This window comes from Ochlerotatus camptorhynchus, unplaced genomic scaffold (genome assembly GCF_037179485.1).
Source record: "Ochlerotatus camptorhynchus isolate MF236.1 unplaced genomic scaffold, CSIRO-AGI_Acam_v1.1 ptg000434l, whole genome shotgun sequence".
NCBI classification, from domain to species: domain Eukaryota; kingdom Metazoa; phylum Arthropoda; class Insecta; order Diptera; family Culicidae; genus Ochlerotatus; species Ochlerotatus camptorhynchus.
The window spans coordinates 8,777,434-8,792,973 of record NW_027040920.1 but is presented as its reverse complement, the minus strand read 5'-3'; the positions used below and the strand labels follow the sequence as shown (position 1 = coordinate 8,792,973).

At 39.7% G+C, this 15,540-nt stretch overlaps 1 protein-coding gene across 2 annotated transcripts in view; it reads left to right on the top strand.

Moving 5' to 3' along the window:
- The window catches only part of gol (goliath), a 281,563-nt gene that overhangs the window by 227,587 nt on the left and 38,436 nt on the right, over positions 1–15,540 (top strand). For both annotated transcript variants that reach the window (XM_065234620.1, XM_065234621.1), the window contains exons 6-7: positions 14,167–14,243; positions 14,313–14,409. In XM_065234620.1, the coding sequence (XP_065090692.1) occupies positions 14,167–14,243; positions 14,313–14,409 (174 nt within the window). The remainder of the gene's footprint in view (positions 1–14,166; positions 14,244–14,312; positions 14,410–15,540) is intronic.

Genomic DNA, 15,540 nt, shown 5'->3' with positions numbered 1-15,540 from the left:
ATTTGTGCGTATTCTTGATAGATACATTAAAATAATTATATCTTTGAAAATTCTCAAGAAAGATGCTCTTCATGTTCAAAAATTATGGTGGCCATATTGAATTTTGCCGCCATATTGGATTTAAACTTAAAAATACGTTTTTCATCAGCAAACCTCCCATCGATTTTGAAAATAAGCACGCCGTTAGAAAGTTGAGACTTTTCCCTACAATTTACAGCTCAAATTTTTGATGGAGTATTTTTTTATGCAAGTGGAAGAAAATAAAAAAGTGGTTTGATAACATATATGAGTCCTAATGAGCTATTTATTTAAAGCACTGTGTTTTTGAAACTTCTCAAGATATTTCTAATATCTACATAGGGGCTGTTCATAAACTACGTAGGGGGGGGGGGGGGTTGACAATCATCCTCGGTCCATACAAATTTAATTTTGTTTTGTATAGACAAATGTCTACGCAGGGGGAGGGGGGATCAAGAATCCCAAAAAACTGTCAACGTAGTTAATGAACAGCCCCATATCACTGATAAGAGGAAAGTTTGGGCTTTCATTTGGCATAACCAAATGTGATGTTCATCCATCCATCCGTACCTAAGTTGTTTTCAATAGGGGACTGTTCATAAACTGCGTATACCGTTTTTTGTAAATAAAATATATTGTTTGAGTCTAGTCAAAATATCTCAAATATATCTCTGAAATATTTTGAGGAATTAAAGTGTCTTTGGTGTACATTTTGAAGAATTTATGATATTTTGCGTTCACTTTCGTATTTTTACGTTCAGCAAATCATTTTTTTTTTTTTAAATTCCATGTCATATATATTTTTTAGTACTCTAAAAATAATAGCATTGATCTGAAAAAGATTGAATTGATCAGTACCGATCGAGGAGAAATGATAAAAGCACAGACAAACAGACATAACCCATTGAATATTTCTCATTGTAAAACATCGTCGCTAAAACACAACCGCCATCTGCTGAGTACACTGTGGTGGGTAGTACGCTGAACAGATGGCCGTAGTGTGTAAACGTCAAACGCAAGGGAATTGACTATGCGCGCAACAGATGACAGTACTACCAACTGAGATACTTTTAAATTGCCCGTAAATGCTTGTTCGATGAACAACTTGTGAGTGTTATGTCTGTTTGTCTGTGATAAAAGTATTCTTTTGAGCGATTGTTCAAAATAAAATACTGAAAACATGAATTTCAGGCATGTTTCATAAAACATCGTATATCGCAGTTGTTTGAAGATGCAGAGTTTTTAGGTCTTCAGATTTTTTTTATAAATTCTACGTTATACAACTTTGTCGAAGACTGAAAACCTCTATCTTGCGAAATAAAAAAGCTTGTATCGCTGCGCCATCTTTACGGTCAAAACTTGTACTATTTGGTGGATACTGTACTGTACTGGTGGACTGTAGTCCTAATTAATACAAGAAACTTCACTCAAGACGTCAACTCAATTGAATGCAATCCCAGTGATTATGTTTCCAGCTAGATTTAATTCCTGGTCCATTGTGCACTGCACTGCATTTTGTATTTTCGATTTTGATATAAACGATAAGTCAAAATAACGTTCCAAACACTGGTAAAGGATCTCAATTTCTTCATCAACACCTAAAACGAATTACCACGACATTTGAACTTATTTTCAACTTATGGTTTTAAAGAAAACATCAGTAGGGTTTTGATCTAATTTTCACCCTACTAAGGACAATCCACAATTTACCTCTCTTTTTTGAACGGATGTGATTAAAAAAATGGAATGGTTATTATATAGGTTGCTTTATAATTTATTTACCTTTCCATATGTACCGTTCAATTCGATAAAGAGTCACAAATTGTTTAGATATCCTTAATAAGATATTGCTAAAAATCATAAAATGTATGCACAACATTATTGCCACCTAGCGAGATGATTCGGAACCAAACTGTTCGCAGTTCAAACGGTTTTGACCTTCTGAACAACGTTGCGGAAAACAGCAACTTTGTATCTAGTAAAGATCTCGATATATCGACCCAGCATTTACACGAAATTTATAAGAATACTAGTGCCACCTAGTGAGGAAATTTCGAACTAATCTGTCCCTAAATCAAAAGGTCTTGTCCTCTAGACAAACATTCCAGAAAACAGCAATTTTATTCCAGCAGCGATCTCGAGATGGCGACCCTGCTTGTACACGAAGTTTATAAGAATACTAGCGCCGCCTAGTGAGAGAATTTTGATCTAAACTGTCACCCATTCAAAATGTTTTAGCTTTCTGAACAATAAAGTAGAAAACAGCACCTTTGTATCTAGCAAAGATCTAGAGAAAAGTGTGCACGTCTGTCAAAAGTTGTTCCAATCAAATCGTCAAAATGCACTCAATCGAGCAAATTGGAACAACTTTTTTCAGGTTTGTAGTGACAGTCGTCCATACTTTTACTAGAGTGCTTTACTGCCGGTAATCGCAAGTCAGTCCCATCTGCATTGTTTAACAATTTTGAGTTAGCAAGCATCATTATTCAGCTTATCTATCTATGTATTTTTAGATGTGCTATTGAAAAAAGGTGGCTTGTACAAGAAAAATGAAAAACAATACCAAGTCAAATTGTCCCACAGTGAAAAGTAACCGCAAGTCAGTCCCATTAGAAAAAAAATATATGTTAGAAATGTTAGACAACACATCGCATCGTGAGATTTATCTCAAGATAGATTTTGTCCACTTCCCCGAGGGTATCTGGAACATGTCCGGATGTGTCAAATATAAAGGGTGTCTCATATCAAATTGCATCACGGAAAAACGCTGTAGAAAATTACTCATTGGGTATTTTTTCTTGAAAATTTGGGTAGAGTGTATTGTTTACACTGTATTTTTATCGCTGTCAGTTTTTCGAAAGTTGGTAAAAATGGCGTCACCCGATAAGCAACGTCGCGAATTGATTTTGTGCAAGCACCTGGAAAATCCTCAACTCTCTCATCGGGACATCGGAAAACAACTCGGAATCGTGCAGTCAACGGTGAGTCGTGTGATTAAACGTTACTACGAAACTCTGAGCATCGAAAGAAATGCGTTCAGAATGGATCGAATGATCCATTAGTGATCAGGATCACAAGCGTGTCGTGAAAGCGTTTAAGCGGAATCGCAATGCTTCGGTCAGAGATGTGGCCAAAAAATTGAATCTGTCCAAGCCTTTCGTTCAGAGAGCCAAGGACCGGGAGGGACTGCATACGTACAAAGTGCAGAAGGCTCCAAATCGTGACGAACAGCAAAATACGGTGGGAAAGTCACGGGCCCGGAAACTGTACACCCAGATGCTGACGAAGCCTCATTGTCTCATCATGGATGATGAGACTTACGTCAAGGCGGACTACCGGCAGCTTCCGGGGCTATTGTTCTTCACCGTCCAGCACAAGTTTAAAGTTCGCGAGGAAGTAAGGAACCAGAAACTTTCAAAGTTTGCCAAGAAATACATGATTTGGCAAGCGATCTGCTCATGTGGCAAACGGAGTGCGCCGTTCGTGACTACCGGGACTGTAAACGGAGAGATCTATCTCAAAGAGTGACCACAGAAGCGTCTGCATGCACTACGGAAGCATCCCAAGGAAGTCAAATCGGAGGAAGACATGAAGAAAAAGTGGATTTCCGTACAGAAGAAGCTGCAGCCACATGTTGTACATAACCCAATGAGTGGAGTTAAGCGTTAGGTGCGTGCGTACGGTTATGGTATTGAAGTTGAATGAAATAAATATGCCAAAAGCTTACTAATGGGTTATAGTTTTTGTCTGAAAGTTTGAAAAGGATAGGTCAACTAGGTAATTTTCTACAGCGTTTTTTTTCCGTGATTCAATTTGATGTGGGACACCCTTTAGTTCTTACGATACTCAGTTTGACGACCGCCTATGGATATGGCTTTAAACTCTCATGTGATTTGTGATTGATTTGATGAATTTTGATTTAAAAAGGATTTACCACTTCCCCGGGGATACCCGGAACATGTCCGGGTGTGGCCAACATGGTGTTGGTCACCCATCATGACTCTTATTGTTCTTATATTTGAATTCTCATGTGAATTGATTTATCGCATGGTGGGCTTGGCACGTTTATGAAAAGCTCTGGTCTGTTGAGACCCACCCGCATAAACGCGAACGATAAGTTGACCTTACCGAAAATGGTTAAACATTGTTTATAATCCTTGCTAAACTTTAACTGAAATGGTTATGGAACTTTGCATGATTGTTTGTGTGATAAAGTTTTAACCTTATGTATTAAGGTTCTTTGGAAGTCAACCTTACAAATAAGGGGTTGTTAAGAACCATTATCATTCAAAATAGTTGTTTTCTCCATACATTTTCGGAGAGCGGACTATATTATAAACAGCCTGTATGCCGTATCGAACGGCATTGGCCAACGATGCGTGAACTTTGCAGCCTCTCGGGGTATGGTAGTTCGAAGTACCTTTTTCCCCCGCAAGGATATCCACAAAGCCACCTGGAGATCACCTGACCAGCACACAGAAAACCAAATCGATCACGTTCTAATCGACGGGAAATTCTTCTCCGACATTATCAACGTCCGCACGTACCGCAGTGCGAACATAGCTGAGCTATTAAAATACGGTGGTGAAGCACTGTCGTATGCCCAATCTACAAAAAGGGCGACAAGTTGGATTGCTGCAAGTACCGCTCGATCACACTGTTGAGCGCTGCCTACAAGGTACTCTCCCAAATGCTATGCCGCCGCCTATCACCATTTGCTAGAGAGTTCGTGGGACAAAACCAGACGTGATTCATGGGTGCCCGTGCTTCCACGGATCAAATTTTCGCGATTCGGCAGATTCTGCAGAAATGCCGCGAATACATAATTTATTCATCGATTTCAAATCCGCATACGACACAATCGATCGAGATCAGCTATGGCAGATTATGCACGAGTACGGATTTCCGGATAAACTTACGCAATTGGTCAAGGCGAAGATGGATCGAGTGATTTGCGTTGTTCGAGTCCCTTTGAATCTTGAAGGGGGTTACGGCAAGCTGATGGACTATGCCACACGACGACCCAGTGAAAATGGTTCTAGAAAGCGACCCAACAGGAACAAGAAGAAGAGGCGCGCAGCGGGCAAGGTGGATCGACCAAGTAGAAGGCGACCTGCGGACCCTTCGCAGACTACGAGGCTGGCGAAGTGCGGCCATGGATCGAGTAGAGTGGAGACGACTTCTTCGGACAGCAGAGGACAACAAGGCCTTAGCCTGGTTGACAAACACAAACAAGTAATGGTTCACATTTATGCGGGCATACTCACCGGAATATGTTCCGGCCATTGCTCTGGAACCAGCGGAATAAATCCAGAAACATTCAATAACGTTCTATGGGACCATGGTATCTTTCTACTGTACATCGTCATGGAAATGTGACTGACTTGCGGTTATTTTTAAAAAATTTACGATATTTTACCAATATTTTTTTTTGGTAAAAATAGATGCATTCCATCACATTTTACGTTTATTTTTAAATTTATCCCTTCAAAATAAGGGTCAAATCGGAATACTTGTAAAATCTTTGAACGCCATTTTCTCATTTCCAGTTTTTTTTTACAGATGGGACTGACTTGCGATTATGGGCAGTTTAGTGGCACCTAGTGAGAAAATTCCGAACTAAACTGCCCACAATTCAACAGGTCTTGGCCTACTGAACAGCATTGCAGAAAACATCAACTTCGTATCTATCAAGGCTCTCAAAATGTTGACCCAGCAAGTACATTTAGAACACTAGTGCCACCTAGTGAAAAATTTCGAACTAAACTGTCATCCTGAGCAACATTGCAAAAAAACAGCAACTTTGTTTATACAGGGTTATTCTGCGTGACGAATGAGGTGAGACGACATTTGTCACCTCGCAGTCACATGACTCTTCTCACTCGATTCCGACAGTCGACTCGGGTGACGTGAGAGGTTCATTCTTAGGTGAGTTGCAAAGTGACTCGGTGTTCATTCGCCAAAATGTTACTTTTTGCTTTGTCGAAAAGGGCCTACGCAGTTTGTGTAGGTTCATTTATCAGTTTAATCGCAGGTTTTTATTTTTTACTATGAACATGCGTTTCGAGTCGTATTTCGTGTCAAACAAGGTAGATTAAAATATTTTATTTTTTTCTTTAACATAATCCGTGTTCACATGTTCGAAATCATGCATAAAAATATCATTAAAATGAACTGATAATGTTCGGTCTGTGCTAGACCCTTTCAGTTTTGGCTGTTTGTTGTTTTCGATTGCGAGCGAAGATTTTTTTTTTTCCGATCGTGTTTTTTTAAATTATTAATGCACTGGAACCTCCATTTACGAACCAAACCGGCGCGGCAGTTCGTAAATCGAACCAGACGTAACAAAAACTCTTAATTACTTGTGATTTTTTTCATAAAAAAGTTTTTTGAAAATATCAAATACCCCACAATATGGGTATTTTTGGTATCGGGGTGACGTGTAGGGACCGGAAAACCATGTCTGACGCCTTTTTCAAATTCAAGGTGGCGGCTTCCGGGTGGAGAAAAATTTTGGGAATTCTGTGAAAAACATCTCAATGTGGGTATTTTCGGAATCTAGATGACGTTTAGGGATCGGAAACCTATGTCTGACGCCTTTTTCAAATTCAGTATGGCGGCTTCCGGTTGGAGAAAAACTCGGAATGTTTGTCAAATATTCCACAATATTGGTATTTTTGGAGTCGGGGTGACGTGTAAGGACCGTAAATCGATGTCTGAGGCAATTTTTTAATTCAAGATGACGGCTTCCGGTTGGAGAAAAACTTAAAAATTATGTCAAATACCACTCAATATGGGTATTTTCGGAATCTTGGTGAAGTGTAAGGACTGGAAACCCATGTCTGACACCATCAATATGCCAGCTTCCGGTTAGAGAAAAGCTGGGAAATACTGCCAAATTATCCAAAATATGGCTATTTTTGGAGTCTTGATGACGTGTAGGGACCGGAAATCGATATACGAGACCGTTTTTAAATGCATGGTGGCTTCCGGCTAGAGAAAAACTTGGAAATTCTGTCAAATTCCTCTCAATACGGGTATTTTTGGAATCATGGTAACGTGTAGGGACTTGAAACCCATTTCTGACACCATTTTGAAATTCAATATGCCAGCCTTCGGTTGGAGAAAAACTTGGAAATACTGCAAAATTACCCACAATATTGGTATTTTTGGAATCGGGGTGACGGGTAGGGACCGGACATCGATGTCTGACGCCTTTTTGAAATTCAGGCTTCAGGTTAAAGAAAAACGGGGAAAAACTACCAAATTACCCACAATATGGTTATTTCTGGAATCTTGGTGACGTGTAGGGACCGGAAATAGATATCTGACGTCTTTTTAAATTCAATTTGGCGGCTTCCGGTTGGAGAAAAGCTTGGAAATTTTGTTAAATATCCCACAATATTGGTACTTTTGGAGTCGGGGTGACGTGTAAGGGCCGAAAATTCTTCAAGATGGTGGCTTCCGGTTGGAGAAAAACTTGAAAATTATGACAAATACTACTTACTATGGGTATTTTTGGAAACGGGGTGACGTATATCGACCGGAAATCCAAGCCCGGCGCCATTTTGATATCCAAGATGGCGGCTTCCGATTAAATAAAAACTGGGATATTCTGTCAAATACACCGCCTTATGAGTATTTTAGGAATCATGGTGACGTATTGGGACCGGAAATCGATGTCTCACGCCTTTTTTGAAATTCAAGATGGTGGCTTCCAGCTACAAAAAAAATGAAATATACTATCAAATACCCCTCAATGTGGGTATTTTTGCAATTGTGGTGATGTGTAGAGACATTTTTAATTCAATATGGTGGCTTTTTGTTCGAGAAAAACTTGGGATTTCTGTCCAATTGAGGGGTAAATATAGGTATTTTTGGAATCGGAGTGACGTGTAAGGACGGAAAACCCATCCATATTTTCTGTATTCGGAAGCCACTACATTGGGTTTGAAAAAGGCGTCAGACATTGCTTTCCGGTATCTACACGTCACCTCCATTCCAAAAATACCCATATTGTGGTGTATTTGACACTGTTTCCAAGTTTTTCTTCTACCGGAACCCACTATCGTGGATTTCAACATAGCTTCAGACATGAATTTCCGGTCTCTACACATCAACCGATTAAATACCCATATTGAGGGATATTTGACAGTATTTTTATATTTGTCTCTACCTGGAAACCGCCATTTGGCGTCAGATATGGATTTCCGGACTCTACACGTCCTCCCGATTCCAAAAATACCCATATTGTAGACAGAATTTTCAGGGTTTTCTCCAACCGGAAGCCGCCATCTAGAATTTCAAAACGGACTCAGACATCGATTTCCAGTTCTCACACGTCTACCCAACTTTAAAAATACCATATAGTGGGGTATTTAACAGAATTTCCTAGTTTTTCACCAACCGGAAGCCGCCATCTTGAACGTCAGAAAGACATCAGACATGGCTTTTCGGTCCCTACACTTTACCTGGATTCCAAAAATATCCATATTGAGGGGTATTTAACAGAATTTACAATGTTTTTCTCCAACTGGAGGCCGACATCTTAAATTTCAAAGAGGCGTTAGACATCTATTTCCGGTACAACACGTCACCAAAATTCCAAAAATACCAATATTATGGGTAATTTCACAGTATGTTCCAGTTTTTCTCTAACCGGAAGCCGCCATATTGAATTTCAGAAAGACGGCAGACATGGTTTTCCGGTCCCTACACGTCAACACGACTCCAAAAATACCCATATTGAGGATTATTTGACAGGATTTCAAAGTTTTTCTAAACCGGAAGCTGCCATATTGAATTCAAAATAGCGTGAGACATCTTTTTCCGGACCCTACACCCCAAGTAACAATTCAAACTGAACAATGCGAACAAAAGCTGATTTTTGGTTGATTTAAGGCGTACGATTACGAGTTGATTAATAGTGCATAAAGCATATTGTATCCCCATAATTCAACCTCAATAAGTTCGCTGAACTAAAGACTGAACAAGACTTATTAAAGCTTAACATTACTCCACAAATCAGCAATGCACTATAAATATTTTGATAGCCTGATAGAATAATGTGAATGTATTGCACAACATTGTTAAATATCGTCAGCTCTACGCGTTGCATTTCCGGCATTTTAATTCTTCTTAATTAACTGTGCATACCTTACTAATTCCAAGAAGCACCAGCTTTTGAGGAATATCTTCAGGTAGATGTGGACTGCCACGACGTATTCTTGTGTTTTGACTTGGTTGAATTTTCAAGTTTTTCTCCAACCGAAAGCCACCATCTTGAATTTCAAAATGGTCTCAGACATGGGTGTCGGATCCCTACACGTCACTCCGATTCCAAAAATACCCATATTGAGGAAACCGAAGAAATTATTGGCTGGAAAGGAAACAAAAAAAAATGATTGAAACAAATTTAAAAGTAATAAATTACCAAAAACCACAACCATCGCTTATATAACTCCAACGGTTTCCATCCAGTCGACTGCAGCGGAGGTTACGACTCTTGTCACTTAAAATCGTCACTTCAGTACGACTTTTGTCACCGAAAAACGACTGTGAGAATAAGGTGAGAGTTCATCGGGTTATCCCAAGTGACTTTTCTCACCTCACTCGCCAGCTGGAATCGGGTGACACGAGTGACTCGAGTCACCTCACCTCATTCGCCACGCAGAATAACCCTGATAGTCTAGGTCATGAGATAATGCATGTACACAAATTTCACATGTACATCAGAGTCACCTAGCGAGATAATTCTGAACTAAAGTGTTTATTATTTTCATAGATATTGTCTTAGATATTGTCCATAGAACAATATTGGTGAAGACATGTATAACTTTTGAGCTCAAGTTTTTCGACGACAGTATTGTCGCTAGACTTGAAAACCGAAATGACCAACTCGCGACAATCGATTTTACTCTCGTTATGTACGTTAAACATGACGTCGCATCTAGTGCGCTGTATTCGTCAAATGATGCGCTATAGTTCGCACTAGATGCGACTTTATCTTTAACGTACACAACAAGAGTAAAATCGATTGTCGCGAGTTGGTCATTTCGGTTTTCAAGTCTAGCGACAATAGTCACAAAAGTAGCTGATCTATAAATGGGTCACTGGGCTTTAATATAAATAATTCGACAGAGATAATACGACTTTTTAATAGAAACTAAGTGATCGATTCAACCGCTGGTGGTGAATAAGAGAACTTCAAAAAGAGTGTTGTGACAGCGTTGCCAGTATTCCAGATTTATCTGGATTTTCCAGATTTTTAGTCGTCTTGCCAGATAAACAGACAGACAACGTATATTTCCAGATTTTTTAAATATGTTCCAGATTTTCCCAGATTTTTTAAACATGTTGCTTTAAAAATATCACTGAAATTAATTTACCCTCTTATAAAAAATAAAAAGCCAAGCTTGCTACTTTAATTATTAAAGGTCATCAACGTTGGACATTATTGGAATTTTAAGGTTATTCTGAAAATAGTTCACAATTAAGTGTGCGGCGAATTCTTTGTGAAATCAAAGGTGAATTTCAAGCTACTTTGGTGGTTCGATTCCCGCTCCAGCCGTTGCAAATTTTGGCAACCTGAAAATGTCCCTACTGGTCTAATGGGTGTGGTGTGTTGTCCGTTGTCTAGTGTTAAATATTGAGTCTGTGCAACCTCTGGTTGAAGACGGTGTCAATTGTCTTGTCAACTCTGATGACAATTCCATGGAGATTTTGTCAATAAAGGGAATACAATCCGGAAGAGAAATCATAGAAAATTCTTATAACGACACTTAAGGAGTATGCTGATACGAATCGTGAGAATAATTTCAAAGGATTTCTGTCCAATGTTTCTATGGAGACTAATTTTAATAAAATTTTAAGCACAATTTCTATGAGACTTTCAAAACCATTTTGACAAAGTACTTGAGTACTTAGGAATATTGAAAAGGATTTCAAAACAATTCTGACCTTACCTACGAAGCAGTTTAAAGGGAATTATCGGATGGTTCTAAGAAGAGTGTGACGGTCATTCTGAAGAGTGTACCAAGAAAATTGTTAAGAATATTTTAAGAATTTCATAGAGAAAAATGGACACAAAATTGAGCCAATTCTTGGAAATTATTACCAATTTGAGGGAGTTGTGGAAATGGAGAGTGATTTATAAGAGATTACAAGAGGTAATGCTAAGAACTGTTAAGGCCCACCCACATTAGATCCGTTTGCGTTGCGTTGACGTAAATTTGACAGTTAGACAATAGATTTAGCTGTCACTTTGCCGCAACGCGTCCGATCCGGATCTAATGTGCGTGACCCTTTAGAATGTTACTGGAAAAGTTTATATATTTTCAAGATTATTTTAGGGGAGTATAGAAAAAAAATTGATAGAATTCTAGGATGATTCAAATTAAACTAAAAAGAAGGCGAAGATATCCTGTAAAGATTTCCAAGTAAATCCAGACTAACAAAACATTCATGATCTGAGACGCAGGAAGTTCTTGAGACTTCAAAATGAAGCTATCAGACTTTTATTTTAGTAATATAATAAAATTATTCTAATTAATTTATTCGTAATGGTCATGCGAAGAGTGGAGTGGAGTGGAGGTAAACTGTGTGTGAGTTCCACGATGTTAGGCTTTGATTCCCACTTCAGCCCGGTGAGTTTTGCTTAAAAATAAAATTGCCTACTGGTCTGCTGGGTGTTGTGTGTTGTATGATGTCAAGAAATAAATTGTAAATCTGATCAACCTCAGAGTAATAATAGAATTATTTAGAACTAATAAAATCATTAAATTATGGTACTGCATCAAATAGTAAGGACTACATCGACTATTAGTTCAAAAATCCACCCCATCAAATTTCCTTGATTTTTTTCTTTTCATTCTTTTTAAAAATGTTACAGTTTAAAAAACAATTATAACCATATTTTTTGCTGTTTTTTACCCACATTTAACTCAATAGTTTAAATGCTGCGTTATGGATATTTGAACTTTTTGGGCACACCGTGTAAATACTTTTGAACTTTTGGATGATTTTAGCAATACTAATAAGTTATTTGCTTTATTTTATTTATTTAAACATGTAATTTATATGACCATTCTAGTACTTTAAATAAACTCCAGATGATCATACTGACCTATTTGTACGGAAGATTGGCAAATCACTTTGATTTCAATAGCATTAAAGGGTGATACGGTCAAAATTTGGTCAATATCAACTTGACGTATTTCTTTCAATTTTGCATTTAAAAAACCTGAACACCCCTCATTTTGAAGGTGTGTGTGTGTGTAGAATGTTGCTCCTATTTTGATTTTGGAATTCACTCTTCAGTTGTCAAAATGCCGTCCAAGCAAGAAGAGCAGCGTATCAAAATTTTGCTCGCGCATCGCGAAAATCCGAGCTACTCGCACGCAAAGTTGGCAAAATCGCTAAAAGTTGCCAAATCAACCGTTACAAATGTAATTAAAGTGTTTGGGGAACGTTTGTCGACAGCCAGGAAGTCTGGATCGGGGGGAAATCGAAAACCGGAAGCCGCTGAGACGACAAAGAGAGTTGCCGGTAGTTTCAAGCGAAACCCTAACCTCTCTCTCCGAGATGCCGCAAATAAGCTGGGTGTATCGTCTACAACCGTGCATCGAGCCAAAAAACGAGCCGGACTATCGACTTACAAGAAGGTAGTGACTCCAAATCGCGATGATAAACAAAATACGACGGCCAAAGCGCGATCCCGGAGGCTGTACACGACGATGCTGACGAAGTTTGACTGCGTGGTAATGGACGACGAAACCTACGTCAAAGCCGACTACAAGCAGCTTACGGGACAGGAGTTTTATACGGCAAAAGGAAGGGGAAAGGTAGCAGATGTTTTCAAGCACATGAAACTGTCAAAGTTCGCAAAGAAATATCTGGTTTGGCAAGCCATCTGTACCTGTGGCTTGAAAAGCAGCATTTTCATAGCTTCCGGGACTGTCAACCAAGAAATTTACGTGAAAGAGTGTTTGAATAAACGTCTGCTGCCTTTCCTGAAGAAACACGGTTGTTCCGTACTGTTTTGGCCGGATTTGGCATCTTGCCATTACGGTAAAAAGGCCATGGAGTGGTACGCCGCCAACAACGTGCAGGTGGTTCCCAAGGACAAGAACCCTCCCAACACGCCAGAGCTCCGCCCAATTGAGAAATACTGGGCTATTGTCAAGCGGAACCTAAAGAAGACCAAAAAAACTGCTAAGGGCGAGCAGCAGTTCAAGGTAAACTGGCTTTCTGCGGCGAAGAAGGTGGACAAGGTGGCTGTACAAAATCTGATGGCAGGGGTCAAGCGTAAGGCCCGGCAATTCTGATTTGGAAAAGCGGAAGCCTAACTGAATATTTTCCCTGAATTTTATACTAATTGAACTTGAAAAAGAAATTTAATTTGATTTTTTAAATAAACGATTTCACCGATTTACACGCGTTTTCCCTTGACCAAATTTTGACCGTATCACCCTTTATGTTAAAAAGAGGATTTTTTGGAGCATTCCAGATTTTTCCAGATTTTATATTTTACCTGGTCCAGATTTTTCTGAAAATGACCTGGCAACGCTGTGTGAGCAGAAATTTCTGCCGTGAGACATAGGAACCGGGACATTTTTTCACTATTCCTGATAAATAGATTCATCTTAGATGCTCCAAAACTTGATCGTCAGTTGAAAAAATTAGTTCTGTATCGTTTTTGCAAGGATCCTGCTGGTGTTCAGGAATATTTTTGTTGAGAAAAATGGAAAATTAGAAGAATGCCTTAGTGGTTATGGTCTTCCGGATTTCTTGTGCGTTAATAGTTGAGGTACAAATCAGTTCAGATCTATGGAAAGTCGTAAAATAAGACAATTACTGCTGGAAATTGGCAAGATGTTCAATGAAAAATGCTTTAATTTGCGTTGGGAAAAATCCTTATTCTGATGTAAACAAACATTTCCTCCCGAACTCGCGTGGCGCACTCTACGTTGGTGGTGCATTAAAAAGGCCAATAGCAGTCTCCTGAAATCTCAAATTGTTCATTGTCATCAAAATCGATGATTGACCAGTTTCAATCCCGAAGGTTACAGCTGATTCAATTACTCTCAACGGAACTCTCCCACATGGCAGCTGTTATTGATTTTAAATTTTCTTCATTCCATCCGACAGGAAATCGACAACGACTGCTGTGCCATCTGCATTGAGCCATACAAGGTGACGGATGTGATACGCGTTCTTCCCTGCAAGTGAGTAACAGCCGCCCGTTGTTTTGACCACCTTATTTCAACCTCATCGCCTTTTTTTTATCATTTCAGGCACGAATTCCACAAAACCTGCATCGACCCGTGGCTCCTGGAGCACCGCACCTGTCCGATGTGCAAGATGGACATCCTCAAGCACTACGGCTTTGTGGTGGGTTCCTCACACGGTTCCTCGTCGTCCTCGTCTTCCTCGTCCGCCCAGAACAATCCCATCATCGCCGATTACTTTAGCGTAGCACCCCCGCCACCTCCCTCCAACAGTTCGACCATCACCTCGGCTACGAATTCCTCCAACGGCGGTGTCGGTCTTGCTGCCAGCGGCGGCACTGCAAGCCGAGGTGTTGTCGACAGCAATAGCAGTAGTAGTAATAGTAGTGGTTCCACCGAGCCAGATCAGATCGTTACGATCATTATCAATATCAATAGTAGCCCCGTCGCTGACAGTAATCCCAGCAGCAATCCGCCGCCCCCGGTAGTAGCTGGTGGTGTTAGTAGCGGTAGTAGCCACTTGATGACGACGACAGCGACAGCGACGACGATGACGGAAGGTAGTAGTCGACAAATTACCGACGTCTGAACTTCCCTTGGGGGTTGGTTGCCCCCGGGCGAGAGGGAAGGAAGCGGGTTTTCCTAATCATTTAATTTATTCACGCGCACACGAATCAAAAGTGCGTTCACGTGTGAGGTTTTTTTTTCACTGTTCGTTCCGAACTAAGCATGTATATCTATGCATGTATATCGGACGATTTAGAATTCCTAAGAGATCTAGATACTTATGCCCGAGGCATTGAGAATTCCTCCGAAGTGAGTTGCGGGATCCGGAGGGAGCTTTGTAAATAGCTGTGTACTTTTATTTAGAGAAGATTCGTGACCAGGGGTGAATCCGGTTGCGTGATCGTTTAGATAGGCGATAGGAATGTATGTAACGTGAAAGCTGAGGTTTTCATTGAAAGCTAGATAAGCTAGGTATTCATTGTATAATAAACAAATACGATGTAGACGACTGCCATGTGATGGATGGAGATGGGCTGTTGTTTGAAGAAACTGTCGTTAGATGTTGTTGGTTTTTAGGGGAAATGAGGAAAGATTATATTACAAACAATTCCAAGAGAGGCATCAACAATCAAAATGCGTAAATCGTCACACATTCTTAAGGTGTTTCTTTACAAGTTATTGTAGAACAGTTCAGATTTAGCGTGAACAGTAGTCTTCAATCAGGCTTTCAGTATGAAGGATCAAGTAGTTACTTGTTAGGTGGGATTTAAGTGTGACGATGGTCTTC